General features: G+C 38.8%; 1 protein-coding gene and 1 long non-coding RNA gene across 6 annotated transcripts in view; one reads left to right on the forward strand and one right to left on the reverse strand.

Moving 5' to 3' along the window:
- LOC133656101 (probable global transcription activator SNF2L2) overlaps positions 1-4,563 on the forward strand; it is a 40,865-nt gene extending 36,302 nt beyond the window's left edge. For all 3 annotated transcript variants that reach the window (XM_062056928.1, XM_062056930.1, XM_062056929.1), the window contains exons 5-6: positions 1,626-1,770; positions 1,859-4,563. In XM_062056928.1, coding sequence (XP_061912912.1) covers positions 1,626-1,770; positions 1,859-1,983 — 270 coding nt within the window. In that variant the 3' untranslated portion in view covers positions 1,984-4,563. The remainder of the gene's footprint in view (positions 1-1,625; positions 1,771-1,858) is intronic.
- On the reverse strand, positions 1,197-20,159 carry LOC133656103 (uncharacterized). 3 transcript variants are annotated; one of them, XR_009827093.1, is made up of 6 exons: positions 18,135-18,248; positions 17,807-17,853; positions 7,756-7,877; positions 7,590-7,684; positions 1,881-1,964; positions 1,197-1,755 (listed from the first exon to the last, which is right to left on the reverse strand). It is a non-coding gene; the product is annotated as an uncharacterized LOC133656103 (long non-coding RNA). The 3 variants fall into 3 exon arrangements; XR_009827092.1 differs by lacking the exon at positions 18,135-18,248 and adding an exon at positions 19,785-20,159 and having other exon boundaries at positions 1,197-1,964; XR_009827091.1 differs by having other exon boundaries at positions 1,197-1,964.
- Positions 20,160-21,132: the final 973 nt, after the last annotated feature.

Below are 21,132 nucleotides of genomic sequence, written 5' to 3' on the forward strand. Positions count from 1 at the left end.
CTAATTTACATTGGATTTTACATAGACAGGCTACTAATAGCATTAGCGATTTTACATGGCGATTTTAACACCTCCACTTTTAGTAATGATAACTATAACTAAGATGAATGTTACAATCAAACAGCTGGTTGGTAATAAGCACAATACTTACAGTATTAACACTTTGTTGGGCGCAAAAAGCTACTTCCTAGATAGACAACATACCATAGATAGCCTATACAGTGCTGCCATCTAATGTCTTGGAAGTGCAACTGCACTCCAAATGGGACTTAAAGTATGTATGAAAACAAGATATCACAACTGGATAGCACAGTTATCATAATCAGCTCAATTTTAGATGATACATTAAGAATTTTTTTTTTTTAATCAAACCATAACATTTACTAACACTCACAAAAGTACCGAAAATTGGTACCATCAAGTACTGGTATCGATTCCCAGTTACTGAGAATGTATTCTGTCTCAGTTCAAATGTGAACGTTAACCATCCCTACTCATAACAAGGCTAGTTGACTGATGCGGAAACGTTTGTTACGGCATACTTTCTAATATACTTCTGCCTTGGAGACTTTGTATGTATGAGTAATATGCAACTATGAATATTACATACTTGTTTGTATTGTCAAACGTGCTGTTTCAAACTGCAATATTGTTAAATTAAGAACACTTATTATGTATGTCTAGCTTGTGTGCTATTGTGTACTTAGCTGTTGTGTAGCTGCTACAGTATCTGCCAGTAGCCTATAGCTTTCCATGTTTACCTTTTGTAATTTACTTTACTTATTGGCGGATATTTAGATGTTAACTTGCAGGATATCGGAGCGCTTATATCAGAGATTTTACGTGCAAGCCAGTTTAATCTGATGCTAGTTGTTTTGCTGGTATCAGACCGATATACGCTAAAAATAACAGATGGGGATGCGCCCAATAGCCACTAGGATAGATTGGGTGGTCATAAACTGGCTCTAGTGCACATATTACTGTTTAAAGATCATTGAAAAGTTCAGTAGGGGACCTTTAAAGGGAAACATCCAATCCAATAGAAATATTAATACTGAATTAGTAAACTTACTCTTGATCTTAATTGTACTCAATATTTTACATCAACCTACCCACAGTTCACTCACCTCGTCAAATGATACGAAAGCATGTGTTAATCACAAAGATTATTATTTATTTAACAAATACATCTTAGAGTTAGGTCAGGCTGATTAGAAAAATACGTACAAACCAAATATACTGCATAAGAAGGGGCTCATGAATAACTGACAAAAAATAAATGTACGTACAATTACATTGTGCTAAAATAAAGAAACTATATTAATAAATTTTTCTTAACTGCCAATAAAATTAAAGTGCAAATAAAAATGCAGATTCACCACTTTAGTCATATTTTTTGCGCTGAAGAAACTTCTCTGACTTTAGCTCCAGACTTATTCTGTTTGTTTAATATTGTCATTACCGCCACAAGTGATGGAAAAGTGTATTACAACTGAGCACCGCTGCGGCCCATTGGACCACAGCTGAGAATCTGATTTTTTTTGAGAACCTCTAGGGGGCAATCACGGCCCAACAATGGTGCCGTCTGCCCTAAATAAACACCTGCTCTCTCTTTGCTTCCGCAGATCTACGAGGACTCCATCGTCATCAAGTCTGTTTTCGAGAGCGCCAGGCTGCGAATCGTCACCGACGAGGAGCCCAGACAAACGGCGGCCTCCACCGTGGTGACCGTGAGCGGGGCCGACATCTGCCAACCTGGGACGCCGGCAGGTAAAGTGGCCCAGTGAAAGATAACCATGACAACTATCGACAGAAAGCCTTCCCAGGGGTCGTCAGCTTTCCATTATCTCTCTGCAAGAGCTTCAAACGGCGTCGCTCACCAAGGCGGGTAACGAGGAGAAGAGTTGCAACCTCACGTCCAAGAAGCCGCTCTTGTACCGAGACCAGGATGTGGAGGAAATCACCTCAAAGGACGAAGGGTGAATTGTTATTTTGTAGCCATCTTTTTCTGTCTTCTTGTCAACAACTCTTCTTTCTTTGAAGGACGTGTTTGGAAAGACTGATTGGCTCTAATAAGTCACGTCGCTGTTCTTTTAAATGTTGTTTGTCTCATTTCTCCTACACATAGGATGTAAAAAACTGCTTTACTGACTCTTTTTAATCATTGTATTGGAACGGAAGGCCTTCATATTTTCACTAAGTGGGACAAAAGTAGAGACACTTTCCAACTCCTTGACTGGGACGACTAGTGCTCGTTTCTGTGGGAATTTGTGTCACTGATGTTGGTTCCCAAAGGTGTTGTTTGGGATTCTTGCACACCAGACTCATCCAAGCATGACTTCCCAGCAGCCACAAGACATTAAAACTATGTTGAGAACTTGCTGAATTAGGTCCTGGCGTTGAGCAACTCAAAGATAACGCTGGAACGACATGCTTTTTGACGATGTTTAATCAATGTTGGGTTCTGATGTTGATTTGACCATTGAATTTTGGTCATTTCCCAACCAATATTCTACAACGCAAATACAATGTCGAAACAACATGCTTTTTGACTACGTTTATTCAATGTCAATGACGTTGATTTGACCGTTGAAACCCCGAATCAATTTTTTTCTTAATAACAAGATAGTTTCTTCCTGTTATGTCAGACCCCGTTTACTCATCTTAAGTAATATGCATCAAAATGACATATACTGGTTCAAGTAAGTTAAAAATCTGTCAACAGTACGAGAAATCTTCCACATTTTTTATATTTTAGGATTACTTTGCTTAGTTTAAGCAATAATTTAAACCAGTGCTTGTCAAAAAAAAAATTCTGTTACTACCCCAAGGAAGAAAAAAACACTTCATGCCCCCCCTACCTCCACTCCCCGCCACAACTATGGATAGTACCATTTGTCTATAAAAATGGTTCTAAGTACCCCTCTGCATAACATTGTATCCATACTGACGTTAGAGAAAACAAAAAAAGACAAAATAAATATAGATCGACTTACGATAAAGATTAACTTTATTGACCCTGACGATGTTTATTATTCTGTCCCAGAAAATATTTAAAGTGCATCAATTTGCCTGAAATTAAATCCTCGAAAACTCGAAAAAAATTTGGACCAATTTGAACCATTTGAAAAATAAAATTAAATAAACTCAATAAATAACAAATTCAAATTGATCAGCAGTATTAATTTAGGAGCACAATATACAAAACACTTTAACCTACAAAACAAAAATTAATGGAACAAATTTCGCTGATTTTTTTTTAAATGAATCAAAATGAGGACGTCAGGATACAAGTCTACAATGAGCACGGTTTGCAGTGCACAGCTTTTCGACGCATGATACTGATAAAGTGTGTTCCCCGGGGTCACACACGCCCTCCCAGGGGGCCCGCCCCACTATTTGACAAGCACTGATTTAAACGAAAATGGGAGTATACGTATTACCTAATGTCAGGTATTTAATCTTGCTTCTATTTCCGTTTTCGCAGTGAAAAGTGTTTGCATAACACTGTCAATACAAGCAGAGGATTGAGCACTGGTTCCCTATGCTTGATTTAGACATTTTTTTAATGTCATTTGACATTGTAACTATTTATTTTTCCTATACTGTAATCTGGCCATCAGAAATTAATTGTGCTTCCAATTAGGGTTCTGTCCTGAATTTGGTAATTTTACCGAACCCCATTTTGCACATGAGTCACGTCCGGTTGCAGACCTGGCAGGGGCTCGAGCGCCTGGTGGGCAAACAGGCGTACAAAGCAAGCATACCTAAAAGAAAGCACTCAAAAGTGAAGCTCAACTTTCCACAATGTGCTGGCTCTATGCTAATTTAAATTAGATACGCGATATACATGCTACCAACTAGCATTAGCGATTTTACATGGCGATTTCAACACCTCCGAATTTAGTGATGACTCCAACTAAGATGCAAAGCTGGTTGGTGATAAGTACAATACTTACATTATAAACAAAAGACAAGACTGGCACATTGAACCTAATGGCAAAGACTACTTCCTGACTACGGCAGCACACCTAGGACAAACAGAAATGAATGCATACTTGCAAATGATGCTAAGAACTGTAGCACGATATAAAAACTAAACAGTACAGTCATCAACTCACTATTAAATGTTAAATAAAACATTTGATGTTATTATTAAACAAACTAACGCTTATTACGATATCAGTTCAAATGAGAAAGGTACTGACTGCTCTGCCTAACAGCATAATGCAATTTACTTTCATGTGAAAAGTACAATGATCATCTTAAACGTGTAAATACTTTGTATATAATGTATGTCGTTTAACATCAGTTTAAGTGTTAAAAATGGTACATGACTCCCCAAAATGACAGGTTCATTGAGTTGGAGGTGTGTCTCTGTACTTTTGTCCATAAAGAGAGTACTCGGGGAGCATCATCTCCTGCTGTCCACATGCTTGAATTGTGAATGCAAACAAATGTTGGTGTTTTTTTAAAGGACAAAGCAAATAAATCGATGCTTTTCTTAGGACTTTGAATGTGAATTTGTAGCAGAGACACTTTTGATGATGTCACGTGAATAAAAGCGACTGCTAACACGATCCGTTGCTTGTTTGACTGACACTGGAAGGGAAGCGCCTGTGCTGCGCTGTTTTATCACATCTTGTGTGTGAACCTTCTGTTGGTGAACGCAGGACGTCATCATCGAGACAATCTCTGGAAATGTCTTTCTTCCGTTCTTTCCATTGATGGAAATGCATTTAATCAAAACCTCAGCGGAACAACAGTGATGAAAATACGGCATATACCTGTAGAGAGCTAGGATGCTGTGGAAAGGGTACATTTACATAGATGGGTGGATGGATTGTTGAATGGTTGGTGAAACAGACAGTTAGACGGACTGTTGGACAGATGGCCTTCTTGCCATAAATGGACAGATGAATGGATAGACAGTTGGACAATTGTACGAATGACCTTGCATCCATGGATGGATGGATGGATGAATGGACAGTTGGATGGGTGGACAGATGACTGAATAGATGGTCTTTCATCCACGGATGTATGATGGACAGGCGGTTGGACAGATGGCAATTGGACGGAAGGCTTTTCATCCATGTCATGGCTTGATAGACAAACGGAAATATGGATGGACAGATAGCCTTTCATCCATGGATGGACGATTGGGTGGATGGATTGATTGACAGATAGTTGGACGAATTACCTTTCATCCATGGATGGATGGACAGTTGAGGGACGGTTAGACAGATGACCTTGCATCCATCAATGGATGGAGGGTTAGACAGACGGTTGGATGGCTGGCCTTCTATCCATAAACGAACAGATGATAGATGAATGGACAGTTGGAGGGTTGTAAAAATGGTATTCCATCCATGGATAGATTAATTGATTGACCATTGGACAGTCGGACAGATAGTTTGATAGATGGCCTTCCATCCAAGTGTGGATTGATGGATGATGGAAGGCTGGACAAATGGCCTTCTATCCATTGGTAATGGATGAATGGTCTTACATCAAAGTATAATTATATGATCGACAATTGGATGGTCGGAAGGATGGTTGAACGGAAGGGCTTCTATTCATGAACTGATGACTTGATAGACATACGGAAATATGGTTAGACGGATAGCCTTCCATCCATGGATGGACGGATGAATGGATTGACAGTAGGACAGTTGGACGGATAGCTAGATAGTTGGCCTTACTTCCATTGATGATGGATGGATAAACAGTGAGACGAATGGCCTTTCCTATAAGGATATTTAGATGGATGGACAGTTGGACAGTTGGTCAGACAGACGGCCTTCCACCCATGAACTGAAGCTTGATAGACGAACAGAATTACGGTTGGACAGATAGCCTTTTATCCATAGATGGACGGATGGATAGATGGATTGATGAACGGACAGTTGGACGGATAGCTGGATAGTTGGCCTTACTTCCATTGATGATGGATGGATAAACAGTGAGACGAATGGCCTTTCCTATAAGGATATTTAGATGGATGGACAGTTGGACAGTTGATCGGACAGACGGCCTTCCACCCATGAACTGAGGCTTGATAGACGAACGGAATTACGGTTGGACAGATAACCTTTCATCCATAGATGGACGGATGGATATATGGATTAATGAACTGACAGTTGGACAAATGGCCTTCCCATCCATGGACGGATGGACAGTTTGGAGACAGTTGGACATATGGCCTTGCATCCATGGATGGATGGAAGGTTAACTGGATTGTTGGACAAATGGCCTTTTATCAAAGGACGGCTGGACAGTTGAACGGTTATACGAATGGCGTTCCATCCATGGATTAATAGATGAGGACAGTCGGACAGACAGACAGTTGTACAGAGGGTCTTCAATCTATGGATTGATGGATTCATTGAGTGATCGACGGGCGGTCGGACCGACAGACTGACGGCCTTCCAGCCATAGATGGAAAGGTGAATGGAAGGATGGACGAATAGATAGATTTACATACGCTAATCATTTAAATTTGGGCCTCTAACTATTTATTTGAACAATTTCTCTAATTCAGCAGGGTCAAACATGGAGGTTTAAATATTTGCGTACATGAACCTTAATCGGTGGTGTTTTTCTTTGTCAAAGTGCTGGTACTTGCGAGTTGAGTTGTACTCAATCAAAAACGTGTGGGGTTCTTTGTTGACACCTCATTCTAAGGAATGATATGCATGCAAACGGACTAGTTTGTTACGATAACAAAGACAATGTACCTAAAATTCGGCCAACATTTTTACCATAGAACCGAATCATACGAAAAGTAGGGCATACAAAAAGTACCACTTTCACGATAATGTAATTAATTTATATCGGAGTACCAACTGGAGTGGTTGGTACCAAAAAGGTGGAGGTTGGCATAGTGCTATCCTATGATTGGAAAATAACTGTAATTCTTCTGCCATGATGTAAAATGGAAAGCAATTATGTGTGTATATATATATATATATATATATATATATATATATATATATATATATATATATATATATATATATATATATATATATATATATATATATATATATACACATACATACATATATATACTGTACATACATACATACATATACATATATACAGTATATATATGTATATATATATTTTTTTTTTTTACCTCCTTCTCTTACAGATGATTAGTGATCATCTGTCGTCCATTAAACATCTCGGCTGTGAATTAAAGCTAATGGCAGCACTGAGATGGGCGCTAATGTTGACAAAGCTCTAATGGTTTTTGGCAGATTAGTGTCTCCCCTTTAATCTGCGGGAGAAGACAATCCTTTGTGTCGTCCCCAAAGGACAACTCTCTTCGTTTAATAGACAAGTAATACAGTAGGTTTGTTGTGGTGTCTGGACTCTTAATTGCTCTTCCCACTTGGGAATTGGCGAACATACTAGTTTTATCTCCTTGCAGTTCCTCCCTGAGGAAAACTGTTGTTTGGACGATTTACTGATCGCTAAATTTCAGATTATAGCAAGGTGATGAGCCTAAGTTAATGCGTATCAACAACAAGAACCACTCCCCAATAAACATGGATCATAACCAGTTAGACGAGGTTGCCACCTACCTAGGAAGCATAATTGCTGTGGACGGAGGAACGGAGGAGGATGTCCGTGCCAGAATTGGAAAAGCAAGGACCACATTCACGATCCTAAATAAAATCTGGAAAGCAAAAAACATATCACTCAAGACCAAACTGCAAATCTTCAACTCAAACGTCAAATCCACCTTACTTTACAGTTCAGAAACCTGGAAGATCACCGCCAACATACTCAACAAAATACAGACATTCTTCAACCGCTGCCTCCGTCGCCTCCTAGGTATCTACTGGCCAAACACCATCTCCATTGCCAACCTGTGGGACACAATAGAAACACAAATCAGGAGGAGGAAATGGAACTGGATTGGTCACACACTGCGTAGACACAATAGATCAATCACGAAACATGCTCTAACATGGAACCCGCAAGGCAAGAGGAAGAGAGGAAGGCCAAGAGCCACCTGGAGAAGAACCACAGCGCAGGAGATGAAGGTGAAGGGCTGTCATGGCAACAACTGGAGCGGAGGGCACAAGACCGAAGGGGATGGAGGAGTTTCATCAATGGCCTATGTTCCTTAGGGAATTTAAAGGCCTAAGTAAGTAAGTAAGTATGAGCCGTGTTGACTGTAAAAGTCAATATTTTTATTATATTTTTCACCTTCTGCTTATTAAACATGTCAAAACTGACCATCAGTCAACATTTTTTTATTAGTGACATAAAAAGTTGAATAGTTAGTATTATTGTCGTCTTTTTGAACATTCAACTTTGTCTTGCGGAATTTTAGTTTTTTCTTCAATATGGATCTACAAACTAATTGTACTTCATAATGATCTATGACAAATGCAGAGATAGACAAATACAAATGTCCCCCATGCTTATCATCTTCATAGTTTGGATAAAGCTTGAAAGAAACAAAAAAGCTGAGTTGTAGACAATAAGGGTCCACAAAAAAGTCAATACACATCTGAATTGCGATTCTGAATCAATTCACAAAATCAATAAAAAATAATAATGATGTAGGTGTATATACATACATATACATATATATATATATATATATATATATATATATATATATATATATATATATATATATATATATATATATATATATATATATACACACATACATACATATGTATATATGTATATACATACATATGTATATATATATATGTATATACATACATATGTATATATATATATGTATATACATACATATGTATATATATATATGTATATACATACATATGTATATATATATATATATATATATATATATATATATATATATATATATATATACATACATATGTATATATATATACATACATATGTATATATATATATATATATATATATATATATATATATATATATATATATATATATATATATATATATATATATATATAATTTATCTTTTTTTTAAAATTAAGAATACATTTTTAAAAACAGGTTATTAGGCCATCTCTATGCAACTTTTCTAATCTGTAACTTGTTTTGAAAAAGTTTCATCATAAGGCTGAAACGACGCGTCGACGTAGTCGACGTCATCGGTTACGTAAATACGTCGACGCCGTTTTTGTGCGTCAACGCGTCGCATATTTACGTCACACTACCCTCATGGCGGAGCGCAAAGCAGACTGTGCGAGCGAGGGGGGAAAAGCACGCCAAAAGTCGTCAAAAGTGTGGGAGTATTTCAATACACGGCCTAATAATGTTGTTGTATGCACACTGTGTCGAGCGTAAATGGCCTATCATAGCAGCACAACGGCTATGAACGAACATTTGAAAAGAAAACCATCAACCATCAACTAGTCATTCGTCCGCGTTAGTATACGTTGTCATCATTACACAAAAACATGAATGTGTCATTTGTATCTCCTAGGGGTGTAACGGTACGTGTTTTGTATTGAACCGTTTCGGTACGGGGCTTTCGGTTCGGTACGGGGGTGTACCGAACGAGTTTCTAAGCTAAAGCTAACTTTAGCTGCTAAAGTCTTAACAAGCTGCTTTGCTCCTTCTGCCGCTGTCTCAGCACGCAGCATTGTCCCACCCACACAACCATCTGATTGGTACACACAACGCATTATCAGCCAATCAGCAGTGCGTATTCAAAACGTTACCAGCCAATCAGCAGTGCATATTCAGAGCGCATGTAGTCAGCGCTTCAGCATGGAGAAGATAGCAGAGGTGGGACCAAGTCATTGCTTTGCAAGTCACAAGTAAGTCTCAAGTCTTTGCCCTCAAGTCTCGAGTCAAGTCCCGAGTCAAGACAGGCAAGTCCAGAGTCAAGTCCAAAGTCAAGACTAGAAAGTCTCAAGTCAAGTCACAAGTCCTGCATTTTGAGTTTCGAGTCCTTTCAAGTCCTTTTAACCACAGACTAATATTTTTACACAGATTGTGTATGCTTTTAAAACGCGGTATTTATTTATTAAAACAAGTGCATTTGAAATTGCAGGAAAAAAAATAGTGCTGACATTGCAATTCATAATAGCACTATTAACAGTAATTTTAATAGTTTAAACAATTTTAAACATTTAACTCATTCCTTTACAGAATAAACACATTTGCAAAAACAAACATTAACATACTATTGGTTGTATTTTATGAAAATAACATTACCACAAAGTTGAGAAGGAGCAAAGATCTTCAATATTTGTATGTGAGAATCACAAAGAAATCTTCTGGGGGAGGATGACGCCCCTACAGGGGTTTGGTTTACAAACTTTCAGCCCCACCTAAAACAAAATTCACCAGCCGCCACTGATTATGATGCATTCTCATTTTAGGCAAAGTATAAGACAATACTTTCTTAACAGTATAATTGTAACCAGGAATAAGTCTTCAAGTAACAATATTCAAATACTAACATTGTTGGGTAAGACAGCATTTGGTTTTATTCTGAATCCAGTGAGACAGATTGGTGGTTTTAGCTGATATAAAGACTTTCAGGTGTTTATATATGTTTAAGTATTTGGCAGACGCTTTTATCCAAAGCGACATACATAAAAAATAGATATAAAACAATCACTGTAAACATTATCATTTAAGGGAAGAATGTAATACAAAATATCAATACAAAGTGTCAAAACAAAATAAACTCTCTGCTGCTGCAGCAACAGAGTTACAGTCTATAGATATATAGATATCTAATGTATTCATACATTGTTTATGTAGGATATACGCATGTATATATAATCTAATCATATTGTTTCTTCAACTTAAAAATAGCTGACCGTTTTTTTCCCTCTTCTCTGGGATTATATTCCCAGTTTTGATCTCGGACGTCTGGTCATTTATAGCGTATAAGAATATTATATTACTGTTAAGCAAACTATGAATAATAAAAACGCCAAAACATGTGTCCTTTATCATAGCTACGCGTATGACAAAAAAACGCGTGAAAATCAGTGGTATTCAGTGAGGTAAGATGAATTAAATGCGCTGACAGTTCATTGCTCCTGCCAAATGAATTGCACTGAGTGGAGCGGATCACCACTCCAAGATGGCGGCCCCGCGTCTCGTCTGCGCCTGTAGGCAGTAGCGCTCAATGCTGCGTCTACTTATAAGATGTCTATGGTTATGACGTTAGCAGTGAGTTTACAGCCTCACTGATTTAACTACACAGCAAATAAAAGTCATGTTAATTAGCCAATAAACGTTATCTTACATTCAAAACTTACCCTTCTTTGTGCAACTTCAAATGTCGAACGAAGTTGGAAGTTGTTGCGTCTCCGTCTGTAATATTCCAACTGCGTGATTTGCATACGGCAATTCGTTTTTTGTTGACCAAGTCGTAGTTTTTATACCCGAACGAAACCAACTTTGGCATAATTGTTTCTCACTGCCGCATTGTTTGACAACTCATGTTCGGTGGTTGTCCTGCAATTGGATTGGATGAGAGCTGTGGGATGAAAACAACGTAGATTTAATTTGATTGGCTGTTGTACTGACAGCACACACGCTGACACGCAGCACTCCCGCTTATAGACACAGAAAATGAAAGATACGGAGCGCTCCCAAATAACTTTTTAAGGTTTGGGTTTTGGGGAAAGTAGCAAGTCATGTCAAGTCATAAGGCTCAAGTCCAAGTGAAGTCACAAGTCATTGATGTTAAAGTCTAAGTCGAGTTGCAAGTCTCTTTACATTTTGTCAAGTCGAGTCTAAAGTCATCAAATTCATGACTCGAGTCTGACTCGAGTCCAAGTCATGTGACTCGAGTCCACACCTCTGGAAGATAGGTGTTCAGCAGGTGAGCATCAGGCAGCGGACTCTCCCCAAATGATAATAAACACCTCCCAGTCAACTACTAGTAACATCACTATGAGCCCGTTGACCTTCTAGAAACTTCAACTGCAGCTCAGCTCACTCGCAGTCCTGGCTTGAGGTGAAGGCTAATTACCTCTCAGTTCCAGCCACATCGACCCCTTCTGAGCGCCTATTTTCAGCTGCTGGGAATATTGTAAACAAGAAAAGAACCAGAGCATGTAGACATGCTAACCTTTCTTCATTACAACTGTTTACACTCACTGAAATGAGTAGAATTGGTTATTGTGTACTGTGTTGGACTGGATGTTTATTTTGCACATTTTAAAAGCAATACTTAATGTTTACAGTGCTCCAGAATATTTAGATTGCCACTTTTTTGTATTAGATGTTTATCTTTATTTTTGCACATTTGAGCAAATAAGCAATACTTTCACTTTTTTTGAAATGTTTACACTGTTGTTACAGAATATTTCGTTTTGCACTTTTTTGTATTGGATGTTTATCTTTATTTTTGCACATTTGAAAGCAAAATAAGCAATACTTTTACTTTTGAAATGCTTATACTATTGCAGAATATTAAGATTTGCACTGGATGTTTACTTTTATATTTGCACATTAAAAAGCAAATAAGCTACTTTTAATTTTGTTAAATGTTAAAAGTTTTAAATGTTTACATTGTTACAGAATATTTTGTCATGTTGTTGTCAATATTGACTGAGTGGCCATACTTTTTTTTGTTGTAAATAAAAGCCATGCCTTTTGAAAAAACTGGCCTACATTTATTTTTTCATCTTCATTTTGAATAAAATAAAATAAAAAATAATCGGTAAAAGGAAAAATAATCTATAGATTAATCGAAAAAAATGATCTATAGATTAACCGATTAATCGAAAAAAATAATCTATAGATTAATCGATAGAAAAATAATCGTTAGCTGCAGCCTTATTTCATCATAATTATTATACCAAATTTACATTGCGAGAATCGGTTTGAATCGAGAATTGATTCTGAATCGAATAGTCACCGGGTACTTATGACTGGTAAGGGGGCGATCTGATGTTCATAAGCCAAACAGAAATGCTAATGGTAGCGTGCTAACAGTTAGAATGCATCAGGGACCAAGTTATATGACTTTGAGACATACAGCTAAAAAGTTAGCATATTTACAGTTAGCATGTGTCAAGAACAATGTTATATGAATTTGAGGTATTTGGCTGAAAAATTGGCCAAAAAAAAAGTTAACATTCAAGTTTGACAACCAGACAATGTTCAGGAAAAAAATCAGAAGCAGCACCACGTACCGGCGCCATGTTAATGTTCCAGCGGCCCAATGACATGTGCTGCTGGTACTCCACTTGTCGCCTTGATCCACCAATCCAAGGGGCTGTTTGCAACATTTACACAGATGCCTAGAGGGGCGCCAACTTTCCAATGTATTTTACACAGTATATCACGCCCTCTCGCGGCTTCTCGTACGTAATGAGGTAATTACGTACGTATGTAACACATGCACGCGCATTAGCTGTAGGTGTTGTTAGCTAAGAATGGCAATTTGGAAAGATAGCCTTCACTGTCCAGTGTTTCCCCCAGAAAATGTGTTAGTTAAGGTGGTGACTCTCCAGGGGGAGGGGACCGGGGAAGGGGGTGGGTGGGTGTAAGGATCGGTGTAACTCGACCTGTCGCCATCAAATCTCCACCTCATCGCTGTCACCACAGCCTGGGGTGCCAATAGACTACAGACTGTGGTGACGTAGGCCGGCTTCGTCGCGTGAAGAAGCCTACAACTTTTGGTTGTGTTTTCCGCTCCATTTGCTGAATGGTGATATACGATATATATCTCGATATTTTTTCCGTAAGGTAAAAACAAAACAGTCCTAGTTACCTGAGATACTAAAATAATGACTTACAAAGTCAAATTAATGACTGCTGATTGGCTGTTACCGCTCTGCGTGTAACCAATCAGATGGTTCTGTGGGTGGGACAATGCTGAGTGCTGCAGAGACGTACTGACAGAGGCAGAGGCAGAACTAAGCGGAGCAGCTTGTAAAGACTTTAGTTTAGGCGGTGGCTCTTTATTGTTAAGGCGGCCGCCTAAACAACAAAGCGCTGCGGGAAACCCTGACTTTCATTAAAGGTATATTCTATCATAACAACATGAGTGAAAATTGTTTGTTGCTTCTTGTGGACTGCTTTCGTATGTGTGCACGCGCTCCCTTGGCGTATGTGTTGACGAGACCGGGTGAGTGACCGCCGTAAACACCAATCATCTTATTCGGGCCTGTTAATTTGTTTACTACATAAAGTGTTTCATTCTGAAAAATATAAACAATTGTCAAACAAATTTGTTGTGTTAAACCACTAATTGTAACAAAAGCTAGCCAGTGGTGTTTTTGTTATATCTTTTGTTTTGAAAAGTTTTACTTTGAGGATGTTGCAAACAGCACCTTTAGAGTTATGGCTAACCCTAACTCGCCACAAGTCTCTGAGGCCATGTCTACACTAAGTTGTTTAAACCCCTTAAACGAATAATTATTTAGCCTAAGCGTTTAAGGTCCCCCTCCTCGGACAAATTTTTACACGGCTAAGTGTGCCGTGCATTTCTTGAATCTCCGGCACTTAGCTTTGTATGGACTCATTGATCGTCTACAAACTGAGTTCGAAGAGGAAGTGATGCCAGAAAGACCGCGCCACACACAGGAAGTGACGTCAGAAAGAACGCGCCACAGCCAGCTTCATAATAAAGCGGTTTTCGTAACTTGGAGCTAACCACTGGAAATATGAAGGCGAGTCATCCAGACATGCCCGTGTTTCTCCTTCTTCTACATGTACAGACGCTTGTGGAAATCACACTTGAACACCTTAAGAGAAAGCAATTGCAGCTATTTCGGATACAAAACTTTTTAGACGGCAAGACAACTTTCGGTTGTCGAGGACAGCTGTGATTCTACTTAGCAAAAAACTTTGTCCATTTGTCGAAGGAGAGAAAACGAGAATGCAAGCTTCCGTGGATGTGATAAAAAATGTAGTGTGTGCTTTGTAATACCTGACCGACGAGGGAAAACTACGGAACACAGCGAATGCTTTTGGACTGGCAAAGCAGACTGTATCAGTTATTGTCCGCCATGTATGTCGCGGACTCAACGTCTAGGTCCAGAGTATATAAAGTCATCAAAAACGAATGGAATATGAAGGTGAAGGCAAAAGAGTGATGAGTGTCCTGACCAGGGGCCGTACTTATCAAGCTTCTAAGAATTACTCCTAAGAAGTCTGCTAAGAGTTGACTTAAGAGTAAATAAATTCTTCGCTGAAAGCTGCACTTAAAAGTTAGTTATCAAGCGTCTTACTCACACTTTCAGCGAAGTGTAGGACTGAATCTTAAGTGTCACACTCAGAGCTGAATTACGGCATTACTATGTGCCGTAAACGGAATTTTAGGTGACGTCATTTCTGTTTCCATAGAAATGACCAATCACGGAAGGTAATCCGTTGTCTAAGAATAAAGAAATATCTTGGAAATATTTAAGTGGACAATGGGAGTGTATATTTTGACAATAAACTGCAAAGTAATACAAAACAAACTAGTCCCCGCCGGCACTCACGCTACCGCTCCCTCTCTTCTATCGCCCACACACTCACTGACGTCACTCACCTCACGGCCACACACATACGCTACTGTCATAACATTTTCTTTCCAATTCATTAATTAGGCAACTAATTTGAAACTGGTGTGGGTGGCTCTATATATACTAGCCCACTGCAGACACATGCAGAAATCAACAAGGAATAGAAAAGTATTAAATCTGTGACAAAAATAATATCCGCTCTGTCTAAACGATACCGTTTGATCAGCTGCTCGTCATCAAAAAAAACAAAACATTGTTCCGTTCCCTGAACGTTCGCGCACGTCTCTCTCGCCTCAGTGCCATCCCCTGCTGGCAACTCCTAACCACTTAAGACACCTCTGAAGGTCTCTTAAATATCGTGGAGAGTAGGAGTGATTCTTAGACTTAAGAACGTTGATAAAAAGCTTTTATTCTTATGTTTGAGAGAAGGACTAAATTTCGCAAATTCTCAGGACTTAAGTGTAAAATGGCACTCTAAGAAGCTTGATAAGTACGGCCCCAGATATCTAGATCCCCTAGTTTGATTGATGTAAAATGTTCTTTATCACATTGTTTACGTGTCTAATAAAGATTTGATTAATTTATGATGGCTCAGGTGTGATTCACTACAATAGGGCCCCACAACACACTGGATTCCAGTTAATTGAAACAGCACTACACTGGATATTGTTCAGATAAGTTAAATTTAAGAACTTGCACACAAAGCAACACTGGAGATGACTGTGACGTGCGCATTTTCCGCGCATGCGTACTAGGTCGCGTTGCGCCGGCAAACGGAGGGAGGCGGGGGTCTTAAACAGTGGCATTGTTGTGTGTGGACACGGATAAGGTTAGGTGTGATTTACCCTGGATAACTTTATCCGACTTAGTGTAAACGGGGCCTAAGGGTCCACACATGTCATCTCTTGACAGCCATTTCGGCAGTCGTAGTATGACCTAAAGTTTTAATTACATTGCTTCAAGCAATCTATTAGTGCCTATTAAATAATAGTTAATAAAATTGCTTTTAATAAAAGCCATACCAGATCACCATAGCAAACTAGAAAGGGATAACCTGTATACTACCAATCAGTAAGTAACCCACATATGGATGATACTAGAGATTAGACATTATGGGTTAATGGCGGCCATCTTTGTATTCTTATTTTCAGTCTGGGTATGATTTTTTAACGGCACCATGATTCAAAGTAGCCTTGTATATAGCTGTCTCTAAATACTGCCCAGTCTTTTTGAATGGCAATACAACATACTGTTCCAATTAATGTAGCCACTATAACTATCTAGGAAAATATCATAAATTATCAAAAATTCATGGTCTTGGGCTTCATTAGTTTATTTTGTAGGTCAAAGTAAGCCATCAATATCAGTGGGCGGGGCTAACACTAGGGAGGAAAAGGTTAACTCAAAATTACAGCTTGAAAAACGCTGGATAAACATACGTGGTCGTGGGACGACGCAAGACAGGCACGAAGGATCGAGACAATCTGGCACAGAACAAGGAGAGGGATGGGCTTATATGGAACATGAGGGTAATGGGAAACAGGTGGAAACAATCAAGGGTCAGGGATGACGTCAGACTGGTGACACAAGAGGAAGGGCCCGTGATCTGAAACAAGAGGAGATGCTTTTCAAAATAATACATGCAAATCACAAGACAGAAAAAACCAAGACAAGACTCTCCTCACCGCGGTGTGACAGCGAAATAATATATGAAATTATTATTAAATTGTTAAATAATTAAATTGTGAAAAATGCAATCATCATGTGAAAGATATTCACTATGCGGGACTTCTGCTTCCGTTTTAGCAGTAACTTCCAATGTCCATTGTCTACTTAAGGTTAAGCACAGAGTAAAATTGTTTGTGCACTTTATTTTCGACTCCGGCCTCATCAATACATTTTACAGTCAACAGGCTCCTTCATCTCTTTCAAACACGGCAATTGTCAAGAGCTCTCTTTTTCCTACCAGTCACGCACTTCCTTTGCCCCTCCTGACCCCCAAGTGAGTTTCCGGCGATGTAGGGACACTCTTTATTTTATGATTTTTCTGAATATTTTGTACATTTGATGTTTTTATAAGCAAAGCTTTCACACACACTTATAAACACATTCTATTGTCTTAAAATACTTCATACAACTTAATGTCATACTAGCAAATGACAATATGATGATAATAAAACAAGATATAACAACTGACAGCAGCTACTAAAATCAGCAAATTTTTAAGTGTTGCAACAAAAAAATAAATTTTATCATGAAAATTTTTTTTTTTTTTAAACATACACAAAAGTACCAAAAATTGGTACCGTACACTACACAACGTATTGGTTAAAATGTAAACGTACCCTTCCAGGTTGGGATTGTTTAGTCTCCAAATGAAATTACTGTAAAACTAAGCACATAAAAGAATATAAATTAATACACATGAAATGCTAAAAACATGTACAAATTGTGCCAAATCGTCTGATATGAGCAAAAACAAGCGACTAAAACTATAAAGTTAAAAAAAAAGTACTTTTCCCGCTAGCTTGATGCTAACATACAATGTATTTTGCCATTGACAGGCTAACGATAATTAGCATCACGATCTTTTTAAAACCGTTGCAAACGTCCATACAATGACATTTTGAGAAAACAGACTTGACGTAAAACAGCATATGTTCAACAACTTACAGGCATATATTCTCCAAACTCTGTGGAAGTTAAATGACGACTGCTGACTTTGTAATTTTGCTAAGCTAGCCTGCATCGCTGCATTGAGCACTGACTGGCTACGGAAGCCCGTTGCACCAAACTCAAAATCTAAATCTCAAAAAATAAAAATTCCCAATATCATGCGAAAACTGCCATGAGAGGGCAGTGCAGTAGGCAACCATAACCCTCACTAGTCGTGATGAAAAAAAGACGAATAATAAAATTATACAATAAATAATATTTCTCCATTAAATTGTGTTATAAATTCTGTATACGGTAATTAAAATTGCTTTTTTAAACATTTACTTCAGCAAACTTTTTTCAAACAACTTTATTCATAACAAATATGGTATTTGTCGCACAGGAAGCCAGCCTTGGTGGGGTTTTTTTGTCAGATGCAAAAAACATTTTACTGGTTTGAATTGAATCATCCATCCATCCATCCATTTTCTACCGCTTGTCCCGTTCGGGGTCGCGGGGGTTGCTGGAGCCTATCTCAGCTGCACATGGGCGGAAGGCGGGGTACACCCTGAATCAAATTAAATTAAATTAAATTAAATTAAATTAAATTAAATTAAATTAAATTAAATTAAATTAAATTAAAGAATGTGTTCATAATAAATGGGTTATACTTGTATAGCGCTTTTTTTTTCTACCTTCAAGGTACTCAAAGCGCTTTGACAGTATTTCCACATTCACCCATTCACACACACATTCACACACTGATCGCGGGAGCTGCCATGCAAGGCGCTAACCAGCAGCCATCAGGAGCAAGGGTGAAGTGTCTTGCCCAAGGACACAACGGACGTAACTAGGATGGTAAGGTGGGGATTGAACCCCAGTAACCAGCAACCCTCCGATTGCTGGCACGGTCACTCTACCAACTTCGCCACGCCGTCCCGTCAATATGGAGAATTATATATCCAACATCAAATAATTCTCTGGACTGGACTTTAAGACAAAAAGGGAGGTGATCATACAAAGTAAATTTTTGTGGAGTATAGATAGTGGTGCTTCAAATACAAATACAGAGAAGTAAGAAAAATTCCAAATATTTTTTTTATTTTATTAAAGCATATGGAACCAAAAAGTATTTGATAATGACTTTAGCAAATATTTTTTGTTCCCATTTATCATATCATAATATCATTATCTTAAGAATATCATAGCATATGTGGAGACTATGGCCTCCTTTAAAGGACTACTGAAACCCACTACTACCGACCACGCAGTCTGATAGTTTATATATCAATGATGAAATCTTAACATTGCAACACATGCCAATACGGCCGGGTTAACTTATAAAGTGACTTTTAAAACTTCCCGGGAAATATCCGGCTGAAACGTCGCGGTATGATGACGTATGCGCGTGACAAAGTCAGAGTAACGGAAGTTATGGTACCCGTAGAATCGTATACAAAAAGTTCTGTTTTCATTTCATAATTCCACAGTATTTTGGACATCTTTTGCAATTTGTTTAATGAACAATGAAGGCTGCAAAGAAGACAGTTGTAGGTGGGATCGGTGTATTAGCAGCTGACTACAGCAACACAACCAGGAGGACTTTGTTGGAGCGCTAGCCGCACTAGCCGCGCTAGCCGCGCTAGCCGCGCTAGCCGCCGACCTCACCTTGACTTCCTACGTCTCCGGGCCGCCAAACGCATCGGGTGAAGTCCTTCGTCCTTCTGCCGATCGCTGGAACGCAGGTGAGCACGGGTGTTGATGAGTAGATGAGGGCTGGCTGGCGTAGGTGGAGAGCTAATGTTTTTAGCATAGCTCTGTGAGGTCCCGTTGCTAAGTTGCTAAGTTAGCTTCAATGGCGTCGTTAGCACAGCATTGTTAACCTTCGCCAGCCTGGAAAGCATTAACCGTGTATTTACATGTCCACGGTTTAATAGTATTGTTGATTTTCTATCTATCCTTCCTTCTATCCTTTATTTTTTTGTTTCTATATGCAGTTAAAGCACGATGCTATCACGTTAGCTCGTAGCTAAAGCATTTCGCCGATGTATTGTCGTGGAGATAAAAGGCACTGAATGTCCATTTTGCGTTCTCGACTCTCATTTTCAAGAGGATATAGTATCCGAGGTGGTTTAAAATACAAATCCGTGATCCACAATAAAAAAAGGAGAGTGTGGAATCCAATGAGCCAGCTTGTACCTAAGTTACGGTCAGAGCGAAAAAAGATACGTCCATCACTGTCTCTCAAGTCCTTCACTGTAACGTTCCTCATCTACGAATCTTTCATCCTCGCTCAAATTAATGGGGTAATCATCACTTTCTCGGTCCGAATCTCTCTCGCTCCATTGTAAACAACAGGGAATTGTGAGGAATACTAGCTCCTGTGACGTCACGCTACTTCCGGTACAGGCAAGGCTTTTTTTTATCAGCGAGCAAAAGTTGCGAACTTTATCGTCGATTTTCTCTATTAAATCCTTTCAGCAAAAATATGGAAATATCGCGAAATGATCAAGTATGACACATAGAATGGATCTGCTATTCCCGTTTAAATTAAAAAAAAACATTTCAGTAGGCCTTTAAGTTCCTGGGAACATGCATCTCGGAGGACCTCACATGGACTGCCAACACTTCGGCACTGCTCAAAAAGGCACAGCAGAGACTCCACTTCCTCAGTGTGCTGCAGAGGAACCAACTTGAGGAGAAAATGCAGATATCTTTTAGAGCCAGTGCTGACAGGAAGGCCCTGCAGAGGGTGACCAGGACAGCGGAGAAGATCATCGACCACCCTCTGCCCTCCCAAGAGGGCTCGATCCTGCTACCTAGCCAGAGCAACAAAAATCCCGGGAAGAGTTTTTACCCGTGTGCTAATAAGATATTGAATCTGTCCCTATCGCTTACACTGTTTTTCACTGATGTATTGCTGTTCGTACTGGTATTTATTTTTAACATATTACTTGTTTCTATTGTATTTCAACTGCACCTGAGAAGAATAGCCACCTGTAATTTCCTCATGCTT

The sequence above is a fragment of the Entelurus aequoreus genome, linkage group LG08 (genome assembly GCF_033978785.1).
Source record: "Entelurus aequoreus isolate RoL-2023_Sb linkage group LG08, RoL_Eaeq_v1.1, whole genome shotgun sequence".
Taxonomy (NCBI): Eukaryota; Metazoa; Chordata; class Actinopteri; order Syngnathiformes; family Syngnathidae; genus Entelurus; species Entelurus aequoreus.